Source organism: Sturnus vulgaris, chromosome 3, assembly GCF_052056855.1.
Source record: "Sturnus vulgaris isolate bStuVul1 chromosome 3, bStuVul1.hap1, whole genome shotgun sequence".
Classification (NCBI taxonomy): Eukaryota; Metazoa; Chordata; class Aves; order Passeriformes; family Sturnidae; genus Sturnus; species Sturnus vulgaris.
This window is the reverse complement of record NC_142245.1, coordinates 41473561-41498498: the sequence shown is the minus strand read 5'-3', so window position 1 is coordinate 41498498 and position 24938 is coordinate 41473561. Positions and strand designations below refer to the sequence as shown.

General features: G+C 38.2%; 1 protein-coding gene across 3 annotated transcripts in view; it reads right to left on the bottom strand.

The window, feature by feature from the left end:
- The window catches only part of LOC106852046 (uncharacterized), an 82057-nt gene extending 57390 nt beyond the window's left edge, over positions 1–24667 (bottom strand). The window contains exons 1-5 of one of the 3 annotated variants that reach the window (XM_088161427.1): positions 24527–24655; positions 12539–12634; positions 10317–10472; positions 9421–9535; positions 8886–8992 (exon numbers count right to left, since the gene is read on the bottom strand). In XM_088161427.1, the coding sequence (XP_088017553.1) occupies positions 8886–8992; positions 9421–9535; positions 10317–10376 (282 nt within the window). In that variant the 5' untranslated portion in view covers positions 10377–10472; positions 12539–12634; positions 24527–24655. Of the gene's footprint in view, positions 1–8885; positions 8993–9420; positions 9536–10316; positions 10473–12538; positions 12635–15834; positions 16770–20883; positions 21048–24526 lie in introns of those variants that run through there. The other 2 variants (XR_015802317.1, XM_088161426.1) reach the window with 2 other exon arrangements.
- Positions 24668–24938: the final 271 nt, after the last annotated feature.

Below are 24938 nucleotides of genomic sequence, written 5' to 3'. Positions count from 1 at the left end.
GACCATGAGGAAAAATTCTGTTACCTTGGAAATGAAAGCCACAGCTACAGGCAGCAATGCAATGAACATGCTTTTGCCTGGGACAGGATGAATATAAAGGTGCCCATCAGTCTTGGACATGACTTAAATGAAAATTGCCACTTACATTGTTATGCATGGATAAGACACAGTTATAAAACTTTTATGGTTTTGTTAATTGTAAGGGCTGTAGGGATTTTTCTGCATAGTATATATAAAAATTTTAGGCAGAAGTTCAGCTAGGAACATATATTCACTGAAATTCAAGGAAAAAAGGGTAGCTGAGGTTGCTGTGACTTGAGACATCTGCTCTTTCATGGTGAAGAAAGTCTCCACAAGCCCTGCTTCAGTCTAGCATGCAGTAAATAGCACAGGCCTGGCCGTGCTGAGGCCTCAACCAGCAGCAGGGTGCAGGTAGACTCACACTTCTCACCGTGTTTATCTCCTGTTCCTATAAACCACTCACTCAAGGAAAGCTCTATCTAAAGATAATTCAACTTCAGTTTGTCTCTTATCTATAAGGAGATTCTCAGAAATAATCCCAGTGCAGTTTAGATCTTGCTGCCTCCCTTCCAACACCAGTTTAAACCTAGGATAGAAGGTTAATGGAGGTCTAATTGCAGGACATCACTAAATATATACATATTACCATTGGAATATAGAATTACATATTACTTTGCAATATGGAAACTCGTTGTTTACAGAAGTTCAAATTTTGGCCACAGTCTCAGCTATTAATGATGCCTAAAGTCTCTTTCTGATAGAAGCTTTATTCGTCACACCTTGGACCAACAATTGCTTCAAATCCTTTCATTTTTTTAGGGAATAATTCCCTCACTACAGAATGTAAAGTGGTCCAGGAATCACTAGGTACTTTTCCTCTGTCTACTGTTGGTTTTGCATTGGGCTTTATGATCTTAACCAAGAGAGTTTGCTCAGAGCAGGGCAACATACTGAGTTAGTATAATGTGCCAGCAATGCAGCAGCACAAAGAAAGTCACCTTAAAGTAAGATGGAAGTGAAGGCAGATGTCTGTGATACAAGAGATATCTTGAAGATGTTAGAGTCTCATGTCCATGAGAATGTTTATGACAAATTCAAGCCGTGGCTTTTAGAACTCAACTAAAATCCAGCCTTGGATGACACCGTGAGAAGAAAACTTTTCCACAGTGTTGCTGAACTGCTGAACTACAAGCAGATTGACACTTCCAGGCCAAGCCAAGTGGTTGAGGTGAAAGCTGGCAGAAGGCATGTGCCCTGGAGCACAGCTGGTGAGAGTGCCTGGCTTACTCACTTATGAAAAAGTGGCAAAATGTACTTCTGCTTCTTCTCCACAACCTGCCCTGCAGGCTGCAAGAGGATCAGTTCCTAAGGTGGCTGTCCTAAGAAAACTGCCAAAACACTTCCAAGAAAAGCACTGACTTCCCAGCTGCAGGAAAAAACAGCACGCCAAAAATACCCTTCCGAGCAAAAGGTGAAGCTAAAAATAAACAAATCCCAGGAGGCTGGGCATTCTCCATACAAGGCTGCCCTACTCAGTTAATGGTTACCTACACCTGACCTCTGCAGCTATGCAGTAACCACATACATATCTCCTCTGATAAAGAGCAGAGGGCCACATCCCTGCCTGTCTGAACGCAGCTATCTCTGTTCACAAGTCACAGCATATTCTAAATATGAAAAAAACAGAGGCCAAATACTGACTGTAGCATGTTTGTGCTAATGCCAGGAAAACCTGTGAGAAGACAAAAGTGGTAATTCCCAAATGCGTTCCATCTCCCCGAAGGATTCATGAAAATTTCATTGTAAATCTTCCAGGACAAAAACCATCAAAGAGTGGCTATGTGTGTTGCTACAGTTTAAGCCAAATATGCAATCACACTTAATTTGGATTGTTTTTAGGTTATTTTTGTTCCTACACCTATGAGCTATAAATGGTAGAGCCATGCTTCTGGTCAACTGAGGTAAGTGGAAGGTGGAAAAGAGAGAGTGTGAGAACCAGACTGTGAAAAACCAAGTGGGATGTGTCAGAACTCGTCTGTGAAGGACCCTCAGTTATAACACACCTGACAGAGATGGTCATTCATGTGGGTGAATTTTCTGCCTCCTTGTTTCCAAACCCAATGTGTGCCCTTTATGTCAAAAATCCATTTACTATTACACTATAAAATATTACCTGAAAAAATGTGCCTTGGTAAAACTAAGGTTGGACACGGGCCAGCAAAAGTGCTACAAAATCTTCAATAGGGTCACCCTTGTGCAAAGCTCTAGGGACTGCCTTGCACATATTCCCCGTGTGTCACACATTGTGCAGGACTGTGGGACGAATTATTCCAAAGTCAAAATGTTTCCTGCAAGTAGAGTCAAGAGTGCTTAATGAAGCAAGGAGCAAGCAATATGATAACAAAATTGTTCCTTATTTAGTTTACAATTCACAGGATTCTGTGATTCAGTGACAGGTTATTGAATCGTAAACAGCGATTTAAGGCTAAAAGCTGTGAGAAAAGCCTGTTTTCTGATTTACTACAGAAATAAAAAGAATGTCAGCATTTTAACTGGAGAAAAGGACCTTTTGTTAGAGGAATTCTTGGGAATAAAAATGGTCTTTTATAAAACATTGGTATCATATCTAGTTTCTCAGCCAAACTGAAAACACTAGCCACATTCATTTTTTTATGATGCTTAATTTATGATGCTTAACTAAGACAAAAAAAATCAACACAAATCTGTTTTGGTCAGCATAAGGCAGCACGAACTGAAATTCTTAGTGAATCACATGGAAAAGAATGATGTCTTGATTTTATTTTAGTTAGAATTTTCTTTTACAAAACAAATAAAATATATAAACTATTTCAGTAGTTCAAAGCAGGAATGTTATGAAGCAGTTAAGGGAAAACAAAATAATTTTATCGTTAGGCCAGCTGATATGAAACTGATTGCAGCTTCATAATTAAATTGATAAGCTGAAGTATGCGTATGATCACTATCAGAAACACTTCTTGCTCTTTCTTTGAAACATGCTCTGTAATTTGAGTGGTAATTTATTGACTGTTGGAGCCCCTGGAAACAGAAGAGAAGAGGGAGCAATTCTATAATGTTGCAATTTTTGCACTTAAGTGTGAGAAAAGGTTAAGCAGCATGCTTTAAGAGTGTATTTGTTGCTACAGGAATTTGAAAGGCATAAGGAGATAATTGGGTATCTCAGTCAGTGGGCAGGTAATGAGCTGAGCTCTACAGGAGAAGAGTTTCAGTGATTTGGAAAAATTCACTTCATTGGAAGTGCTGAAGGCCAGGTTGGGTGGGGCTTTGAGCAACCTGGTCTGGTGGAAGGTGTCCCTGCCCATGGCAGGGGGAGTTGGAACAGGATGATCTTTAAGGTCCTTTCCAACACAAACTATTCTATGGTTTTCTGTCAGGCCGTCTATGGGGAAGGCAGTTGAAAGCAGTATCTGATAAATTATTAATCCTTCTAAGTATCAGATGCCATCCAAATAACCTTACAGGTGGAGGGATTCACTGACCAGAAATATTTTTGCACAATAAAAGCAATAGTGGGAAAGGTTATTTCAAAGACAAAGCAACACAGAGAAAAGATAGCTGGAGGAAGAAGAATGATCCAGAAGATCCAGATCTTTGATCCAGAATCACTAGGATGGAATAAACATTATATTTTATTTTCAAATGCATGAGGCAGAGTTTTTAGATTATGATAATGTAATTTTTTAATTGCTTTGGTTGGAAGGCACATCCAGAGCTGTTACTGTTCTCTCCACTCCTGTTCAGGTTTTGGTCTAATGTCCAGCTCATGATTTGTCCTGATACGTGCTGGGAAATTCTGCTCCAAAGAATCCAAACAGACTGAAAACATTAATCACGTCTACACATTTTTTTTGATGATTAACTCAGGAAAAAAAAACCCATGTAGATTTATTTTAGTCAGCATAAGATAGTACTGAACTGCATATTCGGGGTTCTTATAGCATAGTTCTTAATTGTAGTCACTTTCACAACAAATTGCAGAAAAACTAGGGAAAGTGTAATCAGTATCATGAAACAAACACTTTGGTGAGAAGTACTTTGGATATTTGTTTTAATGTTGAATACACAAAAAGGGCATGACTGCATCTCCTTCAGCCACTCAAGAGACATTTCATTTGGGTTATTCCAATCTAAGCATCAGCTGCTGAGCCAAAGTAATTTCAGTCCTGCAGATCCATCCATTCATTTTCACAAGTTAAATCTTCCTAACGGTTCTGACCTGCCAAAAAAGCTCCTTGAGCTACATATGTACAGTGCAGCCTTCTGCAGGGAGGAATCACTTCTTATCTAGGATGAGATTACCCTCCTTATCTTTGATTTGAACTCATCCAGTGGAGTCTGGTGTTGCAGAACACAGTTTTCACAGTGCCATCCAGGTACCCCCTCCTCCTGAGCTGCGCATGGTCAATTTCCCTTTGACCATCACTGAACACCATTAGTTTATCTCTTTGTTCCTGAAAGAAGTAGCAACAAATGAAGCTATGATTAAACAGTGTTTTTTATTAACCTGTCTCACAGAGCTGTATAACATAACTCATTGAAATTGGAAAATAATGTCAAGTGGAAAACCTCAAGATTTACATGGGATAGCATTAGAGATCTGGTCTCACAAAAAGACTTCAATATGCAGTATAATATCTAATGGATTGTGAGATCTGAATTTTACACGACTTCATGCAGGAATCTCAAGGCATTTTGCAGACCGAAAATCCATTTTAAAACAGGATCCTTCTTCAGCAGAAGAAATGTGTAAGAGAGTCCTGATGCTGTTTTTCTCATCCAGCATGGAGGAATAGAGACAATACAGATTCACAGAATATGACTAGGAAGAGACCCACAAGGACTCTGAAGTCCAGTTCTTAAGTGAATAGCTCCTTCGGGGATCAAACCCATAACCTTGGTGTTATTAGCACCATGCTCTAATCAACTAAGATAATCTCAGTCCTTGCCCAATATTAGAGGGGGAGCCAAACAGCTGGGAATACAGATCAGGAGCCCTCATCCTGAATCCTTTAATGCCCACATTGCTGACACTGACAACTGGGGGTCTCCCAGCTACTCTGGCCAGTATAAAGTTACATGGAACTAAATGAGGAATATTTCACAGTCGTTTTGCCAGTGGTGAATTGTCACCTATCATTCAAGGTGGAAGTGAATTTTCAGTGCCATATTATTGCAAAATGCTTGTTATCTTTAAAATCCTTTTCCCCTTCATCTGGAAATTTCTCAGCTATGCAAAATCCAACCACAGTTCTAAATGTCAGTGTCGCTGTACCTGTGTCCAAAGTGTGGTTACACAGGACTTACTTTCCTACTTTTACTATTGTGCCATCTGGGAAAAAAGTTTCCTTCAGTCAATCATTGTAGAGGCATTTCACTGTGTGATCTGGGGACACAATTTCTTGTGTGCCATTGGGATAATGTTTTTCTGTAGAAAAGAAGATGTAAAAAGTCTGTCTAGTGTTCTTTCTTTTGTGTTGCCTTACACAAAGCTAGGCTAGGATTTTTTTGGACATTGTAATGATGATGTAAATTATATCTACAATACTGGTAAAAGAAATTAAATAATCACATAATCAGATAATCAGAATTGGAAGAGCTGCATTTACATTATTATATTTGCTTGTAGAAGGAAACTGAGAAGTGAAGTAATGGAGTATACTGAAAGTGAAACGCAAAGACAATGTGAAATGGCAAGAAAACACTCAATCTGCTGGAGTCAGAATTCAGACCACACTTTCATAATAGAAGTAAATCTGCATATACAGTTCACATTATGAGCTCTTGCATACCTATCTGATTATTAGGGAACTACAGTACCTCCAGGCCATCTGGATAAGCAGTGTGAATTGTCTGTGCATCTGCATAATAATAAATCTGGAAGGAGAGTGAGATGATAGCAGTATGTTCACAATATTTGCATAAGCAGATTCGACCATAACATTGTGCTCAAAAGTAAGCCATTTTTAAAAAGTCATTTGAAGGTAATTTTCTGCATCTGCCATCCATAAAAGTAGCTATGTTCACATTGCTGTTCCTTCCTCTCATTCACCCTCACAGTTGTGTCCAGATGATGTTACTTTCACCTCTGTAGAGTGTAGGAGGACAGTGAGCACATGAAAGTCCTATTCCCACCTCTATGCTTCGGCTCTCATCCATGAACTATTAATTTAAAATAATCCCAGTGCTGCCAAGGCCTCACTTATTTCCACTTCTGCCCACGTTATCATTAACTATTTATATTTACATAATGCCGACATGAAAGAAACCCCTGTGCTACCTGCTCTACAAATGCATGAAAACCAGTCCTTGCTTCAGATGGCTGTCCAAGCCCCTTGCCTTTGCTCAGTCTCCTGCTTGGCCAGCTACACATTTGTTCCTTCTTGGACTGTTACCTTCATGCCTTTCCACTTGTGTCTTTGTAGATGAAGTAGTTTCACTGCTCAGGGTTGTTAAACCAACACCCTTCCTCATCAGTTTCTCTCAGAACTGATAGATCAAGATACATTATAGAACCGTGCTGGAAAATCAGTTTGTCATTTTATTTTCCTTAAAGAAAACAAAAAGTTACCCACCACTCTCTGATCTGGCATGATCTTCTTTACATGTCCATTGGAAAAGCTGATCATTGTCATCCTTTTATCACTAATCTCCTTTTTAGTACCATCGTGGAAAGTGAGGATTCAGTGTCCATCAGAAGGTACCTCTTCCAATGTAAATTAGGTCAAAGGAAATGAGCAGCACTGTACTGCCTTCCAACTAAATTGGATCTTAAAAGAAGTCATGCTACATCTTTGTATTTCAAAAGTTATCTCTGCAGAACAGGCATTATTTTTGCCTCATTTGTGTGTAAAAGAGGCCAAAAGAAATTTTCTTTCTACAAGATGAACTTACTTGTAGCACATGTTCCAAGCTCCCACCCCACCACTTTGTTTTAAAGTTGAGCAAAATAAGGTGTACAGCCCTGCAGCAGTAGGGAAGAAAGTTAGGTTTCTTCTTGACCAAATTAAGTGAATTATTGACCAGACTCATTTCATATATGCTTGTACATTTTCCACACAGATCACTTGAGAGATGCCTAGTTTTGGACTGTGTTAACCAAAATGATTGAACTTGATGTATATTAACAAAGATTGCTGGCATGGTAGGTTAAGAACCATTTCTTTCCAAGTAATTCTGTATGAACCTTCAGTACTAAAGAATTAATTTTGGCTGTATGCACAGACCTAATAATTTGCTTGAGACTTCTTCAACAGAAGGCAATAATGCCATTAATATGCTCTTCTACAAAAAAAGCACTGTGAAGTCAGAGAAGACTTCATACCCAGCATAGCCTCTGGTTAATAATTTTTCCTGGTGTTACTATAGCAATTGTTTCTGTTCAGGATATTTCAAATCCCATAGTATAATTCTTTTGGTGAAGTTCAAAGAAGAAGGCAACCCAGAAGATGCACTGCGGCTTTGTCATTTTGTTCCAAACTTATCAGAATTTTCGCAGAAAGGGAATATCTCCCAACCAAAAAAAAATACAATTTTCTCTTACATTTCCATTATGATACTCTATTTTTTCCTGCACCTCTTCCTATGTTTTCTCCTTTCTTGATCTTCTAGATAATAATGATTTTGGGGGCTATATTATGAAAACCTCAAAGTCAGTGTTATACAAATAGAAATGTTTTAAAAATATGTTCATTAACTTAAAACAACTGTGCAAAAAATTTGTTACTTTCACATGCGGAAGAAAGATTTCCTTCTTTCTGATATTGCCTTGTATTTGCAATGACTTTTCATATTTTATTTGTAACTAGCAATGCTGCACATTAATTCCAGTTTTTTTCCATTTGCAAAGCAAAAGAAAGCAAAACAGAAGTCCAAAAATGAGGTGATAGAAGTGCATTCTGGCAAAATAATGGTGTATGTGTGTGTATAATGGAGAGAATAAACACAGGAACAGAGAGCAGAACTATCTCTGAGTATTGGGTTACTGATTTACCAAGAAAAGTATTGTATTAGCCAGAGTCACTCTTCCAAAACAAATTACCTGGCTCTTAGCTTTAGGTGGTGCTGTCTATGTAACCAAGGGCTATTCTGGTTGTTACAATTCCAGTTTACCATTACCATAAATGCTCTTTGCAGTCTGGCAGTGAAAAGGAGCCTTAAGTCAAGTGACATCTGGCACACAGCATCCAGGGCAGTTACGAGCTGATGTTAATTACAGTTTGAAGATGTGGTGAATTTTGAATTATGGGATCCAAAGGAACAGGGAGAACTGCTCCCCACAGGGCAATGATATGCTTCAGTAAATGACTACAAACACCATGCTCAAAGTCGCCAGGTCCATCTCTATGGCTGTGTCTACCAAGAGAAAGAATGCCGTTGCTGCTCATGTAAAAACCAGAATTTTAAGTAGCTCAAACCTTTGATTCAGCATCCAAAAAAGCAGGAGAACTGTCTGTAGATATTTTGTTGTCATATGCAATTATGCCATTTCTCTTGTGTGTGGTCACAAAAGCCACTTTATTCAGAGCTCTTAGCAATTTTTCTGTCTTTTAAAGAGCTTCTTCCTGACACAAAATTAAAATATTAACTACAACATAAATCTATTAATTTTCAACAGTTGTGCAGAGATATATAGATAAAGAAATCTAGCCTATTATTTGAAAGCCATTGCAATATTGTTTTAAAGACTGCACTTATATAAAGAGTAAAGGAAAAAAATAAATCCAGGAGAAAAGGTTGTCAAATGAATGTGAGTTAGCGTGCTGTTTATGAAAACTAAGACCACAGACCACTGTAACTCTATTTCAGAGAGATAAATGGTGAAATACCTCTGTTTCTTCATTGCTTTGGAAGGGTGCAAAGCTGCAAGTGTCATTCCTGTGGTTGTGTGAGAGGAACGTGTCTTCTGAGCTATATGAAATGGGCAAAGGCGTCCCTGTAAGAAAAATCAAAGAAAAAGGGGTCACTGAAAGCACATGAAAATTGCTGACTAACATGTCCATACCTATCTCAGGCTTTTTAAGGTGTTCTCAGAGTCTTGCAATGCATTGCTTCTTACACTGGTAATGTTTGCTAACAGCTTGTCCATTTTCCCATAGGTGCTTTGTCCTGGACCAAAATGAAATGCACTCCACATCCATTCCCTCAACCTTCTGAGCCTCTGGGACAGCAAACTCAGAGATTAAGTAGGTGGCAGCACAATCTGTTTTCCCTCTCTTGTAAAATATGAATTTGACAATACTTCTAAGAATCATAGACGTGTTTTAGTGACTCACATTCTCTATGAGTCAAGAGCTGAGGACCAGTTTCTCCAAGTCTTTTGCAGACCACTTTAAGTAGACAGGAGCTTTCCACAGACCTTACCTTTTACACAGGAAGATGAGCTGGGCTCCTTAAAATAACCACTCAAATGTGAGACAGCTCCATATGATTTCCTACCATTATATCTTCCTCCAGCAGGAGAGGGCTGATGTACAACCTGAAGAAAAATGGAGCTCAATATGGGAGCTATCAGAGATATGGCAAGAGTTTTCCATCGACTTCTCCTTCCTAGGAGTTTAGCTGTCTGTGTATGGATATTGTGCAGGTGTCTAAGCTTGGTTCAGATTGTTGCAGAGAAAGAAGAAAGGATGGAAGAGCTGGAAGACTCTTCAGAGAGGGCCAAGTCTCCCCAGTTCCCCCATCCCTTCTCTTGGGAACTTCATTTGCTCCGTGGTGGGCTGCATTGCAGTAATGTCTGTGGCTGCCCACGCACCTCACTGATCCAAATCCTGGCCCTGACCCATGGGACGACTGCCTGTCATGACCTGTCTGTCTCATCACTATGGGCTTTGGAAATTGGGGTTTTGGTCTGGCTCTTCCTTCCACGCCCAGCCTGCCCTCCTCCCTGGCCAGGACTGTGGGATAGGCAGAGCCCCGCTGGACTCCATGAGCTGCCCCTGGTTCTCCAAGCCCCTGGCCTTGCTGGGAACCACTGGGCAATGCAATGCCCCAATTCTTGGTGCATGTGATCACCCCTGAACTTTTTCTGGGACAATGGGGGCAGGTTTCAAAGCATACACCTGCACTCTGGCCTGCAGGAGTCTAAATAACTCAATGTATGAACAGTCTCTTAGACAATTACTGACAAAATAATCTGCAGCTCCAGGGAAAGAAGGCCAGGCAGCAGCCACATGGGGATCAGGATCCAAATACAGATTCTGAACAATATCATAAAAAGAAAATAAAGGCAGTTTAAAAAGACCTTTCTGCTGACTTACTTTGTCTGGCTCAAAAGGTATCAGTCTTCCCTGATGAAGGGTCCTGCCAGTTGGTGACATGCTTCTACCAATGGAGGAATTAGATGTTTTCTCCTCTTGATGTTCCTTTGTCTCTTATCTCAAAGGATCAGCTTTTTGCACAGAGCTATTTATGCCCTACAAGGTATGTACATTCATACATTCATATGAAGTTAATGCAAACACCTACAAATAGCATTAAAAATCCTCTCACAATGGGTGGATCATTAAGTGGTTAAAACTTTAGGAAAATGTTTAATTGTGTTTGTGGGCATACCCACAGAAACACACTCAAGCACACACACACACATTTTATACATAACTCTGTATTTAGGGTCTTGTTTTGCTTCCCACACTTCTCTGTGCTTGGGCAGCAATGCAAGTCAAGGGTAATCCAAGGGGCAGAGTATGAGGTTAACAGCTGCTGAAAGGCTCTCATCCTGGTTATCACAACTGGGCTGACTCCAGTAGAATATATTGCACAACAGTTCATTTCTACTTGCTGGATGTCCAACTTTCCTGTGTTTTATCTCTTACATCTCCATCAATCAAGGCTGACATAAGACTTTTAGGTCCCTAAGAGATGTATGAGCCACAGAAGGGAAATGTGATGCAAAAATTTTCAAACAAACTATAACAGTTATTTAGACTGGAAAGATCATGGACGCTCAAAAACATTCCCTCAATTTTTATGGAGACCTTAGAGCAGAGGGAACATAAAATATTCCTGCATGACCACCATGAAATACAATGGGATTTACAGGATTTACACAATGACTCTCAGACATTTGCAGCTGCTAAGAAAATATTATATTGGTATGACAGGAAAACTGAGGCTGTACTCCTGCCTAACCAAAACTTTGAAGGTACTGTACCTAATGTAGAATTTCCTGGCAATATGAGATAAAGGCAAAGTCTCACTGCCCACATTGCTAAACTAACTCAGAAACAGTAAGGGATTATGTTTCTATCTATCAGAATTGATAGCAGGAGGATCTCCAATGCATTGAGCTGACTAGGAGTGAGTACATGATGGTAAGAAAAAAAGAAACAATCAAAAAATGTTGGAAATGGAACCAATAACTGTGATTTTGAAATGTCTCACGCACTGAAGAGTGGCTACTTGAGAAGATGCGTGTAAGATATTAATGGAAAGAATATATTTGCCATCAGCTTAATTTACTCAAGGTCCGTGAGCTATTGCTCAAGGGATGGGACTATCAAAGCACAGATGCTGAGACTGCACTGCTCCTTCTCTGACAATAATGGTCAGTGTTTGACTGCAGTAAAATTTTCTCCATGTGATCAATGAAGTTTAGGGAATCTGCTGCTGCTGTGGATGGCGATGTCTTATTTATATAAATAAATGACATTACAATTTAATGTATGCTTACAAGGAAGGAGTCAAGAAAGCAATCTTATTGCAATACCAGAAAATGGTAGGATTTTAAAAGGCTAAATTTTTCCTCCAAGCATAAAACTGCTTTCAGCAGGAGAAAGGCAACTGATTAGCTCTTTCAGACAAGGTTGCAAGAAGGTACATAAATTAATAGAATTTATTGTTAAAAAGAGTAGAATTTATATTTTACATTTGGCGATATTTTCTGCAGTCAGATTCTATGGATATGCCTGAGTTCTCCAAACATAACCAGATTTCCAAATAAAAGTGAATGGGTAAACTGTCAAAATATGCTTGGGATTTCAGCTTGAGACAAATGGTATAGAACTAAGGACCTTTGTGATGAAAAGATATTAGCTCAGAAATTGCAGAGGGATAGAAGGAAATTTCCATCATTTCATTGATAAATATCTCAAGATTGAAACTGCCAAATTATCTAAAAGAACTTGAAAAGCCATTAGAGCAGTTTCATAACAGCTCAAACCAATTTCATCCCAGTCTGCTGGAGTCTCACTCCTTTTCTTCTGTCCCCAGCCACGTTTCCAGTCCCTCCTTTATGAGGCATCAGCAGCTACAGAGGGGAATTGGCCTGGTTCATTGAGTAGAATCAGACAGAGATTAACTATATTTTTGCTGCCTGGTTAATTTTGAGCCAGCTGGCTCACCATAGTTAGAAAGTGCCAATAGGGCCACAGAAGAGCATATATTCATCAACTTAGGTGAGACACTAACATGTGGCAGCATTTGTTTTCCTTGTGGTTTATTATAGAAATAATGTTGCAATGCAAGCTTTTAAAAACCTTACCTAAGACTTGTAAATAGAAGATGCATTGTGGCAAGATGGAGTCAGAGAAAGTAGCAGTGTTTCCATTAACATGATGAGATGTATCAGCCAACTCTGCTGAAGGAGCATCCATGCAAAACAGCGTTAGTACTTCAGCTTGTTACACATGCCATTGTAAAAGCTAGATTTCATTTTTATGCATTGCATACACTAGCATACCTATTTTAAAAGCAATAATGTCAAAGGAATCCAGACAGGCTTCCATGAATCACATGTAGTCTCTGTTTTCATTCAGAGGAATGTCATTCTAAGGGATCATTTGAAAATTCAGAGCCATCCCTGTATCCCAGGCAACCACTACAGCTTCGCTCTGTACTTTTAAAGAAACTCAAATACTCAAAGCATTTGGACAAATCACACGTGACTGGGTTCTTGATAAATATTCTCTCAATTCCATTACTTTCATAAAAAAAGCCATGGAATTATGTCAATTTTCTTCATTGCAAATATGTTGATGACCAGTAAATGCAGACCCTTGATGCAAAGGGGCTACAAGAGTAGAGAAAGAAGCAGCATCCCAACAAATACAATGTAGATAATTTTTTTCCAGTTTTCACTTCAAACATAAAAAAATTAATCACCAGATCAACAACACTTCAAACTACTTTTGTAGCAACAAAAGAAGTGTAGTTTAGTTAAGAAACTTGACTTCATAAAGAACATGCAGACAGTTCATTCTGTATCTCTGTTATGGGAGCTATTGAAGCACAGTTTGAATTTCCATAAGCGACACTGACCCTACTCTTGGCAAAAGCAGGGACCTCTCGGAATTCCTCTAGTCCTACAGATCTATGCTATCAGGAAGGCAGTGGAGAACAGGAGGAGGTATTGTTACTGAGTGTCCACTTGACCACAGGAATTCTAAAGAGATGTTCTCCTGGATCTTCATGCTCAACAAAAATCACTTACATTTTCTAATGAGCCTCTGTCTCCCAGCTGTTAATACCTACAGTTCTTCATCAAATTGTCCCAGAAATCTCTCATTTGTCAATTCCCATAAATAAGGATCTTTTATTACCTTCAAATGTCACCATTTGTGTCATGTGGAGTTCACATTTCCCCTAAAAAATCAAAATCTTGAGAAAAAGCAGCAAGTACTCTTGGATAAAGCAGTGAAGTTCAAATGCTATGAAAGTCTGTCCACATATTCACAGACCTTCCCTGCTTCAGAGTTGGTAATTTGTCAGGAAAAACATTCATAGGCAAGGAAATAACACGCTCAAAGGTCATAAAAATCCCTTGCAAGATTAGACAAAAATCCATCTTAGATGGATCTTAGATTGGAAGTAAGCATATTGGACCTTGTCCGAAATATTAAGAAATGCTATCAGTATACCTTTCAGTGGAATTCCCCTCCCTTCCTCCCTCCCACTTCCAACCCTGCCAGGCAAATTAATTCATCTTTTTTCATAGAAATCATTAAAATCTGTCCATGGGTGCATGTTGGGCAGGAAACTGCAACTTGTTCTTGCTAATGAGCTGCATTCAGAAATCAATTTGTTTTCAGGAGATCCATGTCAGTAAATAGAAATAATTAATAAATAATAACTATGTTGGCCCATCTGTTCATTCTTTCATAGTCTGAAAGAGTCACTAATGATGTGCAGTTAAAATGGACATTTTTCTTCTCTCACTAAAGCACAACTTGAACTGGACAGTTCCTCACCAGCTAGGTCACGTTACAGTACAAACAGAGATCATCCTTGAAAGTATTACAGGCAACCAGAATATATCTTTTTCAGAGATGTAGAACATTTCTTGGATACTGGGGATTTTTTTACTTCATAAAATCATGTCTACAAAAAAATTGTATCTTTACCCTGTATTGATCATTATTCAGACTTGCTTGACAACTGTTTTTTTTGCATATCCTCAAAATCTATTAGCTTTGACAAGAGTAAGTCAGATGGCAATTGTTCTGCCCTCTTGGTTACAGCTGACTAAACTCACCAGTCCAAGCTGGCTTCAACTTACATATGTTATAGAAGACATACAATCTTCTTCCAGTCCTAGAACCATAAAACATTTTAGGTTGCAAAAGATTCTCAGATCATCAATTCCAACCATCGACACAGAACTGTCAAGTCCACCATCAAACCATGTCCCAAAGTGCCCTATCCACACATTTTTTTGAACAGTGCCAAGGATGGTGATTCCACCACTTCCCTGTTCAGTCCAATGCCTGATAGCCCTTCTGTCACTCAAGGTTATTCACTTTGATGTGTTCCTATGCTCAGTTTATCAATTTTGGATATAAATAGTATGATAGGTTTTTTTATTTATATCCAAAATTCAGAATTGTCCAGATTCACAGGATCTGTGAGTGAAAGCATTCACCTGAGTCAAAAGAACTGAAACGCAAAGAAAATACAAATGAGTCACCATGTTCATATCTGTCACTATGACACAGATTTTGGGCTTCAGCTTAGTGTTCCATTTACCTGAGACTTCAATTCTAGAATAAAATAATTGACAGCCACTCTATTCATTGTAAAGTCTTTCTGTGCCATCAGATGTGGATGCTGGTGAGAGTCAAGGAAAAACAGCAGTCTGATTTTCCCAAGCAACTCAAGGGAAAACAAAAGGAAAAGAATTAATAACAAAGTTTAGCACCGGGTGTTGTTAACAAAATGAGTGCATGAAAAACGTGATGTTTTAGTAAGAGCATGTTTACAAGAAATGTTGCCTTCCTTGGACCAATAAGCTTATTCTATCCTTCAGTTCTGAGAACCAGTCTATAAAAATGTGTCTACTTCTGCAATAAATCGCTTCTTCTTTTGAGAAGAAGTCCATGTCACTGTGTTAATTCACTGCTCCCTAGCCTTACAGCAGCAATCAGATAAAGAGCATGTGTCTCTGTCAGACATTTTAGAGTTCACTCAGGACATCTGGGCACTATGCCCACCAGTCTAGCTCATGCTTGTGCTGGATTCCAGTTGGACTAGATCCAATCCTGGCTATTTTGTGAAAGCCCAGATAGCAGTGAGCCCAAAAGTCTGCTGTCCTCAACTTCCCCCTTCTCAAAACCGTTGCTGAAGTCACAATTTTTATTGCATGTGGCTACATGCCATAGGAGGAAATTATCAGTATCTCTTTTCATATCTGGCACTGTATAGAATTCGCCAAAGTTACTCTCTAGTGACTTTCTAACACACACTGTCATGCTCACTATAGTGGAACAGTTGCCTCCCTTCTCATCTGATCTCTTTTACATTTTATTTCAGTCCCCATACAGGCAGAGAGTGGAATGTGTTGGCTAATTTAATGTAACAAATATTTTATTCATAAATATTCATAAATACATTATAATAAATATAATAAAGTTTTCCTTTAGCCAAAGGAATAGTTTCCAGTAGAGAAGATTAATTTCAGACTGTACATTTGAACAAAGCATAGATTTCAACCAAATCTGAGCAAAAGTAAGGAAAGGGATTTGTAATGTCCAAGGTGCCCCTAATATGAAGCAAGAAATACAAAGCCAAGAGAAAGAAAAGCACAAAGAAATATTCAGATATCGAAATTCTAAATAGTGCGATATGTTAGAAATGTGGTAGGCTGGCTGTGGAGGAGCAGTCATGGACACACCAGCTAGAAATAAACATCTCACTTGACATAGTGAGCTAACTTGTCACAACTTGTAAAAATCTGAGTGGTTTTCCCACTGAGTGGAACTGGGAGAAGTACACTGTTACATATAAGCAAGTAAAGCCTTGAATGGCAAAATACTAGATTTATGGTTTGCCAAGGCAAGGGGATTCCCTGTAAAATCAGCCTGTGGAGTAGTAGGTGCAACAAGTTCAGAAAACTCATTGGAAACAACACTCAATTCAGTTAGGTCTAGAAAAGAGGGCGGAAAAAGGTTTTTTCTCCTGCTACTGCAAAACCAGAAGAAAATCTATAATTCATGTAGAATTATGCACAAGCAAGAAAACATGATTATGATTATACACACTTTCATTTGTAAAAATTTTGATTCTAAAGAACATTCTCTTAAATACATATTTGAAAGTCTAGAAAAGTGACTACTGGCAATAGGGATGTATACTTTACTATTCACATCTCTAAGGAAGTGTTTTTGCAAAGATGTCTTCAGCCCCACATGAGAGATGCTGTGGCTCTTGTGATTATCTTTCCATGAAATTTCTTCTGGTTTGGATGAAGGTGCTGTCCCTCATAGAATAGTTTCTGCAACCTAGTGGAGAATTTGTTACAAATACGTAATTTTAACTTCAAGTCACAGCTAGTAGAATGAAACAGACTTCAAAGACATCTGACTCAAATTTAAGGCCATTTTATTTTCATAAAAATTATTATATTTAAATACAGTAAATGAAATTACACATGTTGTTCTGCTAGGGACTGAAAGTCCCCAGCATCAGAGAAAAACTTTTTAGGTACCATCCTAGCATCTTCATATACAGTATCCTAGTATTACTTTCCCATAACAAAAATAGTCAGTGTCTTGAGTAGTAGTTTTACATCAGCAAAGTGATAGAAATAAAATAGAGTTCTGGCCAACAGCAGAAGTCAATTAGCTTTTTCTTATCCTGGCTTTTATTGGAATTTTTATGTATTTTAATTTTGCACCTGTGACTAATCTTTTGGTTTTTTTTTCTGACCTTCACAATCTATAAAAAGATGAGTCATAAGAGCAGGTAGGTTTGGGAAGAGTAAAAATAAAGTGCAATTTAACTTCAAATTATATTTTCAATGAAATTTAGGTGTTAGGTGAAAAATCTCATTAACAAGTACATTACAATCAAATTGAAAAAAGACACAAAACTTCTTCACTCCAATAAAGCAAAGGACAGGTTCGTTGGTGGTTCTAACATTTTTTAAAGATACTTTACTAGAAATTAGATTTGAAAATTGGGGAAATGCCTAAGAGAAAATGGCTCAATTTTATTGTCTTCTAGGTTTGGCCATTCTGTGGAAGTGTAGGGTTCATCTCATCAGACAATACCATCTAGGAGATAATTATTTTTTCTAGTTTCTTTGACATACCTAGGATGAAACTGATCCTTCAAAGCATGCATTTTTCTCCCTTGAATACACACAAGGAAATGAAATTACCCACTTAACTCAAATTTCAGGATTTTTTTGAATTCTAGTCTGACCTGCTGAATTTCACCAAGGCTTGCTGGCTCCTGTGTTAAAAGTGACTAACTTTAATTTTCTTTAACTCCCTTACAAGAAGTTACTCAATCATATATTAATGGAACAAGTAAAATCCTACAAGTACATTAAACAAGTGGAATACTGAATAAAAATATTACAAGACACTCTGTAAAGCTGTGATTAAATCATTTTGATTTCCAGAGAAAAGCAAAGACATTTACATTAGCCAGGTATATTTTCCACTCTGTTTATCCCTCCTGCTCCATCCCAGTGTAACTCCTATTCAAGAATCCAGCTTGTGCCTCAGTAAGGCAGGCCATTGATGGTGATTCCTTCCAGAAAGCTTACAGCATAAAATAAGAACTAAGATTTAATAGAAGGTCCAACTATATTTTTTTCCAGGCTGAAAAGATGCTTTATTTAAAAGGTAAATGGCACTATATATAAAAAGAGTAGAATTATTTTCAGGAGGCTTTTTAGGAGGCTTTAATTTAGGCACTGAAAGTAAATCAGTTATATAGACTCAGTTCCTGGTTAGTGGAGGGAGACATCTGGCCTAAGTGTCTATGACAGGCTGGCTGTATCACCAGGTGAAGCTGCACCACTCAAGGATAAAAAGGCTGGGTGGGAGAGGACCACACAATATTTAACATGGCTCACTCTAGAGCTGACTTTCGCCCCTTCAGGCCAAGCATGGCAGGAGTGGAGGGACAGTATTCACACATGACAGCTCAAAATTAAAAATAATGAATTTTTCAAACAGAATTAAGCAGATAGTATCTTCCAGTCCCAGGGTCTCTGAATTTCTGTCCATGAAATTCATCGCTTCGGGGTCTTTTTCCTCCTTTCCATCTCTGATGTTCTGAAGCTCTGAGCTCATCTCAAAGCTCCATGTTCTGCCTGGTCAGCAGCTCAACCTGCTCTCAGTTTGCTGCAGGCAGCATGCCAGTAGGACTCAGTTCTCTTGAGCTGCTCCTGCAGTCCAGCAATCTGCTGTTTTAATATCTATCAGTGAAAAAATGAAACTCTGCAGTGTCATTGCCTGCTCTGAACTCGGCATGCCTGCCTTACATATCCAGAAGCAAACATGGAGCCTTTTGTTCTGCTTAAAGGTCTACCGTATTAAGGTATGCAAAAAAGAAAACAACAAAAACCACATTTAAAATTATTTTAACAAAGAAGAAACACCCCAAGCATAAAAAAATACTACTTTGCAAACTCCTATTTTTAAAACAAACCAATTGTTACAAAATGAGCAGAGGCAAGTGCGTGCTGAAGAAAATAATGAAATTCAAACTAATCATGCAAATAATCCACATTAAATGCCAATGCCTTTAAGAAAAAGCTAAAATACAAGGTAGATTTTAAAGACAAGAATGTCAGGTAATCAGGTTGTCATGTGGTGAAAAGGGCCCAGGAATAGTTAGGTCCTTCTTACAAACAGCAGGGGATTGCAAAGACATAATTTCCAACTGAATTGAAAATGAAAGTAATGAAATTTGGAGACGACATTTCTATATACATCCATCTCCATTATTTTTGCCTTTTCCCTTCTTCCCTCACCATTGCTGATGCAAACACTGAGTCCTTTTCCTTCAGGGCACTAATGCTGGATAGTGCAAAGAGAGTACTGGTGGAGCTGAGCTAGAAATGTGCAGTTTGCTCTGCAGTCAGCCGATTGTCAAACACAACCTTTTCTCACTTTCCCTTCACTTGTGGGTCTACCCACTTGTTTCCTGATCACATTCCTTTCTTAGCTGTGAGCTGCCTGCTCTGAATTTGGCACATCCTCCAGCCATATTCTAGAAGCAGCAGACTTCCAAAGTAGGGAATTATGGAAATAAATAACCTCAAAAGTATTTTGGTTTTGTTTTGTGAAAAATTAAACTTTTGAACGTGCACTCATTCTGTTTTCCAGGTGGGAACAAAAAATTAAGACAATTCAATCAAATTCCATCTCTAGAGCTAGGCATAATCAAGAAACACAACTATTCCCTGGCATAAATTCTAATTTTTTTTTTCTAACCCCAGGTGGAAAGAAAACTGATATTTTAAATTATTGTGCAGAGAGTACATTCATAATATTTTTAATCAAAGTACTAAAACAGCCTCACTGAAACATTTTCTGTTAAAAATATGACTTGTAGACAAATATGCAACATAACGAGAAAAATCATTCACTGTGTGTATGGTCAAAAATATGTGTCTCAAAAACGTACAAATAAAAATAAAGTATAGAAATTTTGAACAAAGTACTATGTTGCCAGCTTTAATTGTTCTGAAAATTTTTTGATCATGAAAGTAATTTAAATTGTCAGTTTGCTGTCAAGTATATCAGTTTGTTTTAGACATTCTTTTGCAGCAGAATATTGTTCCAGACATTTCTGGGCTTTACCATTGCCTATTCTTTTATTTCATAAAAATGTTATTTTCAGCTGCCCCATCTCTGTTATTGGTTTCACATGGCTTACCGTTTTTTCTCTGTTTATCAGTAATTCTTTTAGAAAATTGCCCCTTAAGTCATATTATGTCTAGCTGTTTTTAATAGGGATAATGGCCACAGAAAATCAGAGATTATTTTTTCACTAAGAAGTCTGAAATAGAAGCTTTAAAACGATAGAATGCCCTAAAGTAATTTAGAGGAAACCATAACAAATTGCTTGGGGATGTTATTAGGCAGGTTAGATTGTTAGACACGGGGCTAGATATCACAAAAATACCTCAAAGCCAAAGATCAGGATAGTTTAGAGAAAAAAATGATAACAAACGCTCAGCACAGGAATGAGAATGGTGACAATTAACTGTCTTGCATTTGGCACAGTGAGTCCTAATATTTACAAATAGGGAAGTACACTGTGTAGAAGTTGGAAATTTTCCAAGAGTCAGCTCAGCTGAGCAAATCAGTACAAGGAAGTATGAGGAACATGGGAACATTTTAACTTCCTTAAAAAATGGTAGGCACAACCTAATTTTTTCTTATACAAAAGAAAGAGATGTACATTTAAAACACAAACCAAAGTGGAATCTTATTAAAATTAAAATCTTCACTGTGTGAAGATCCTAAAGAATGACATGAATACTTTGCCATGTGTGGCAAATGGAAAGATTCAGGTAAAAACATAGGATGTTTGTGTGGAAGGACATTAATTGATAGGAACTGTGTATTTATTCTACAGAAGACAGCTTACTTGCATTCCTTTTGATTTCATGTGCTCTCTAGTGACTCTAGATGTTCCTTTGCACTTGCTCTGGGCAATTTTTTCTTTCTGCAGTAGTGAGTTTGATCTCTATTGTATTCCAAGGGTGAGTCAACTCCTGGCTCCTGACAGTCTCGAGCTGGTCTATTCATGTTCTGTTAACAAGATAAACAGAGAGCATTAAATTGGCATAAGAGACTGTAACGAAGGACTGTCTTCAAGTGTACCTTCTTTGGGCATGATCTTTGGAGGGCTTGGGCATGTCCCTCATGTGCTGATACTGCTGGGAGTGGCAACCAGTTATCAGCACTTGTCAAAATTAAGGTACTTCCTCCCTGGGAACACTCATGCATGTGTTCAGCTGCAAAATTTGTTCTATTTAGCAGCAGGAAAGAATTCTAATTGTAATTTTTGACAATACAATGATGGTGAACTTAGAGGCTTTTAAACAAGTTTTGTATTCAGATAGCTAAATCAGGTCAGACCTACAGAAGGCACAGCTTGTTACCTGTCAGAGTATCTGTGAAGCCCTGCAGTCGTGCAAAACTGGGGACTGGGCTGTATTTTCATCTGCCCAGTCATTACTACAAATCAGATTAGCAATGACCGGAATGAAATGGGATAAAGTATTTACTTTCCACAGATAAACATGCTCCAAGAGTTAAATATGGGTGTTCAGAAGAGATTTTGCCTTTGAACTCAATGGCTCAAGACATGACTGATTTGGAAATGCACTTAACACTCAGAAACGGGAAGAGTACAAATCTTTACATATCCTCAGGAGAGCTTATTTATATGACTGTGATCTAACTTCCTAGTTAATTTTTAATCTGACACGAAATTATTCGTTAGTTTCCTGCTAACAAATAAAAAGTGAGCTTCCAGCTCCTTTTATGACCTACAGCCACTATCTGTCCTTCGCTATTTCTCGAAAAGAAACATGAACTACAGGAGGCGGCTGTGACCTCACATTTCCCTCTCAGTAATGGAGTTTGGCACCTCAGGAGCAAAATGTGAAAGTTCTCACAGATACTAAGAGAAAAAGTAACTCCCTATATCCTGCTGCTCTTTGTAAATAATTACCTAATGCTGTTGTTGTTTTCTATTATAAATAAACTTGACTAATATTCTAGTTATAAGCATGATGGAGAAAGCCTCAGCAACAGTCAATATAAGTATTAATTCTCCTCAAAATAATCAAATTGAATGAGCCCCTGTGTGATTACGTCTAGCCCACCACTCCTCCATATCCAAACCAGTTACTCTGAAATACAATGCACTACAACAAAAGCAAGATGCAACATCTATGTATAACATTTTCCACTGCAGACTGAACAGTATTGTGTTAAGTCAGGATTAGAAAACAGACCCTGCCCTGAGGAAATGCAGCAGCCAAGGAGCATCTGCGATTTTGGATCTGCTGGCAAACAGTTCATAACCAGCTGTAAATTACAAACAGGAGCTAGGTGCAGAATGCAGATAGAAAATACATTAGAAGAGGCTAAGCACTTTGCACAAACTGAAATTCTTTCTTGTGTTCCAGGCACACCTCTGCATGAGGCAAACTGAGGCAGAGCTGCCTGTGAAGCAAGAACATACGTGAAGCAAGTATTTTTTCAGTGAGATGCAGGTGGAAAAAAATAAACCAACCACCAACACATTGGCTGCTGCCGTTGGTCCAGTAAGCACAGATTCCATACTATAAGGAAACTGTGGATTAAAAATGGCAAACAAGCTGCACTAGTTGGAGGAACAAACAAATAATCATCACAGAATCCTCTGGCTGACATCAAATGTCAGCAGAACAACCTCAGTACCACAGGGGTGGACCCACAGGTTGATGCCTTGAGCACTATCCAGGCTCTCTTAAGCACCGGATACATACATGGCACTGCATCCCTACTGGTTTTACCCTCTAGCTTATATTAGTTATGCCTGGGAAAGTCTGAAAAAAAAGTGCTTGGAAACAAAGGAATGGATAGGTTTGGGCAGGTTCAGGCACGTGGTGCTGCTCTGAAAAGGATTTTCATTGCTTCCAGCAAGCTCAAGTTGTCACACAGCACAAGTGAATTGCTTTCACTGGGCAGTCATCTCGTGTTCCTAACAGGGTTACTGATTCAAAAATGCAAAGTAGATTCTTGGATTGCATAAATCAGCACAGGGCCAACACAGCCAAGGACGATAAACTGCCTTCTCCAATTAGTTTTAGCTCATAAATTAGAAAAAGTGAGTGAAAAGATGTATGCATTGTACTGGGCAGGCATTTTTGGATAAACATCTGTGTGGAAATGCTGGGGCTACTATGGCTAATGACATGAATAAATCCATGCAAGCTCTTTTAAAAATATGAATTATTATGAAAAAAAGTCAAAGTAATTGCATGGGTAAGGCAGCACAGTCAGCAGGCCGAGAATACAGTGCTGGCAGAATCTGGCACTGCAGTAATTCTGCACCAGTACATCACTCCACAGTCAAAACTTGCAGCAGTAAAAGTAAAAGCAGCACCTAATTTCATTAGTAGTTTCATGAACTGCCAAATCCCACAAATACTCATGTCTGGAACACCTATCATGATCAATTAGAGATCCAAGAAGGATCTTTAATGAAACCTTTAATTTTTAAGCTTTTTGCTGAAAGGCAGCTGTAGGAGAAAATGATACAAATCAATAAATGCAAAATAGCCTTTTGCTATTGTCTTTGAAAGGAAGAAGAATGGGCAAACAAATCTGAAAAATAATTTATTACTTTGCATAATTTATTAAAAATAAAAATCAATAAATGATGCAAATTTTCCACCAATTAAGAACTAGGTTTGAAATGCAAAGAGGAAAATAATATCTCCTGTGTTATGGCACCTCCTAATTTCTAACAGATTTTATCACATTAAAAATTCATATTAGATTTGGTTGTAAGCAAGCTCAATTTTTATTAGAGGCATTTTGATAGCCTACAATTAGTTACTGCTGTGAAGGTGCTTCCATTACAAACCCCATAGATCCAAAATTATTCATTGCAGAGATTTTGTGTTAAGAAATTATTTTTCTTCTATGAAGATAAAAACATAAACCAAACTAAAACTTTTATAGCATTTAATAATTACAAATTACAAAACCAACTCTCTTGAATTTTCAATTTCTTAATATATATAGTGTCAAACACATCCTCAGTCTGGTCAAAAGATTAGTATTCCTGAAATAAGAATGTTGTTGTCACTGATGTGTGCTCTACACTTTTTGTTAACCTCAGAAATATGTGCAACCCTGATGTGAATGGGAGAAGTTTATCCTATCCTCTATCTGTGGCCTGGTCATATATAAAAAAAGAATATTTTTCTTACTGAGTTCTTACTGCTTTCACTGTAATCCAAAGATATTCAGCAAATTATGGGAATCATTTGGCATTACTCAGCTTTAGACCCAAACTGCACCAGTGTTTTGAGAGCTGGTCTCCTTCAGTGAGGTGTTTGCTTTTAATCTAAATGCCTAAATAAGTGTTTGAGTTCAAAAACAAAACAGATGCCCCTGGAAATAAGCTAGCTGGTAAGTAAGAATCTAGCAGCCTGATTTTAAGGATTGTAAAAGAAATATTTTCCTCACTGCACACACAAATCAATTTCTTGTGTATACAGATTTACCTGCAGAAATTGTTGCTTCCTCATTTTCTTCTTTCACCTCGGGAAGGGGTCAGCGAAGGGGTTCTTCTGTGGTGTGCATCAGTCTCTAATCCTCTGCTAAGAATGTCCTGGGTTTCTTCTGCACAGGTATCTCTGATAACACACAGAACTTTGTGAATATTTATGAACCCTCGCTATATTTTTAAAACCACAGACTGCATAAGTGCAGTAAGATTTATTGCTTAATCTATCAAAAAGAAAGAATGTACTTTGCATAATTATGCATTAATTATACCATTGCCAGCATAGGTTTTAGTAGTGCAATCCAAGCCCTGCAAATCAAGTAAGTGAAACAGATTTGGATGTATATCAGTGTCAGTAGCTGAACTCCTTTTCAGGAATGTGAATGCCATGTGATGGTTCAACTTTAATA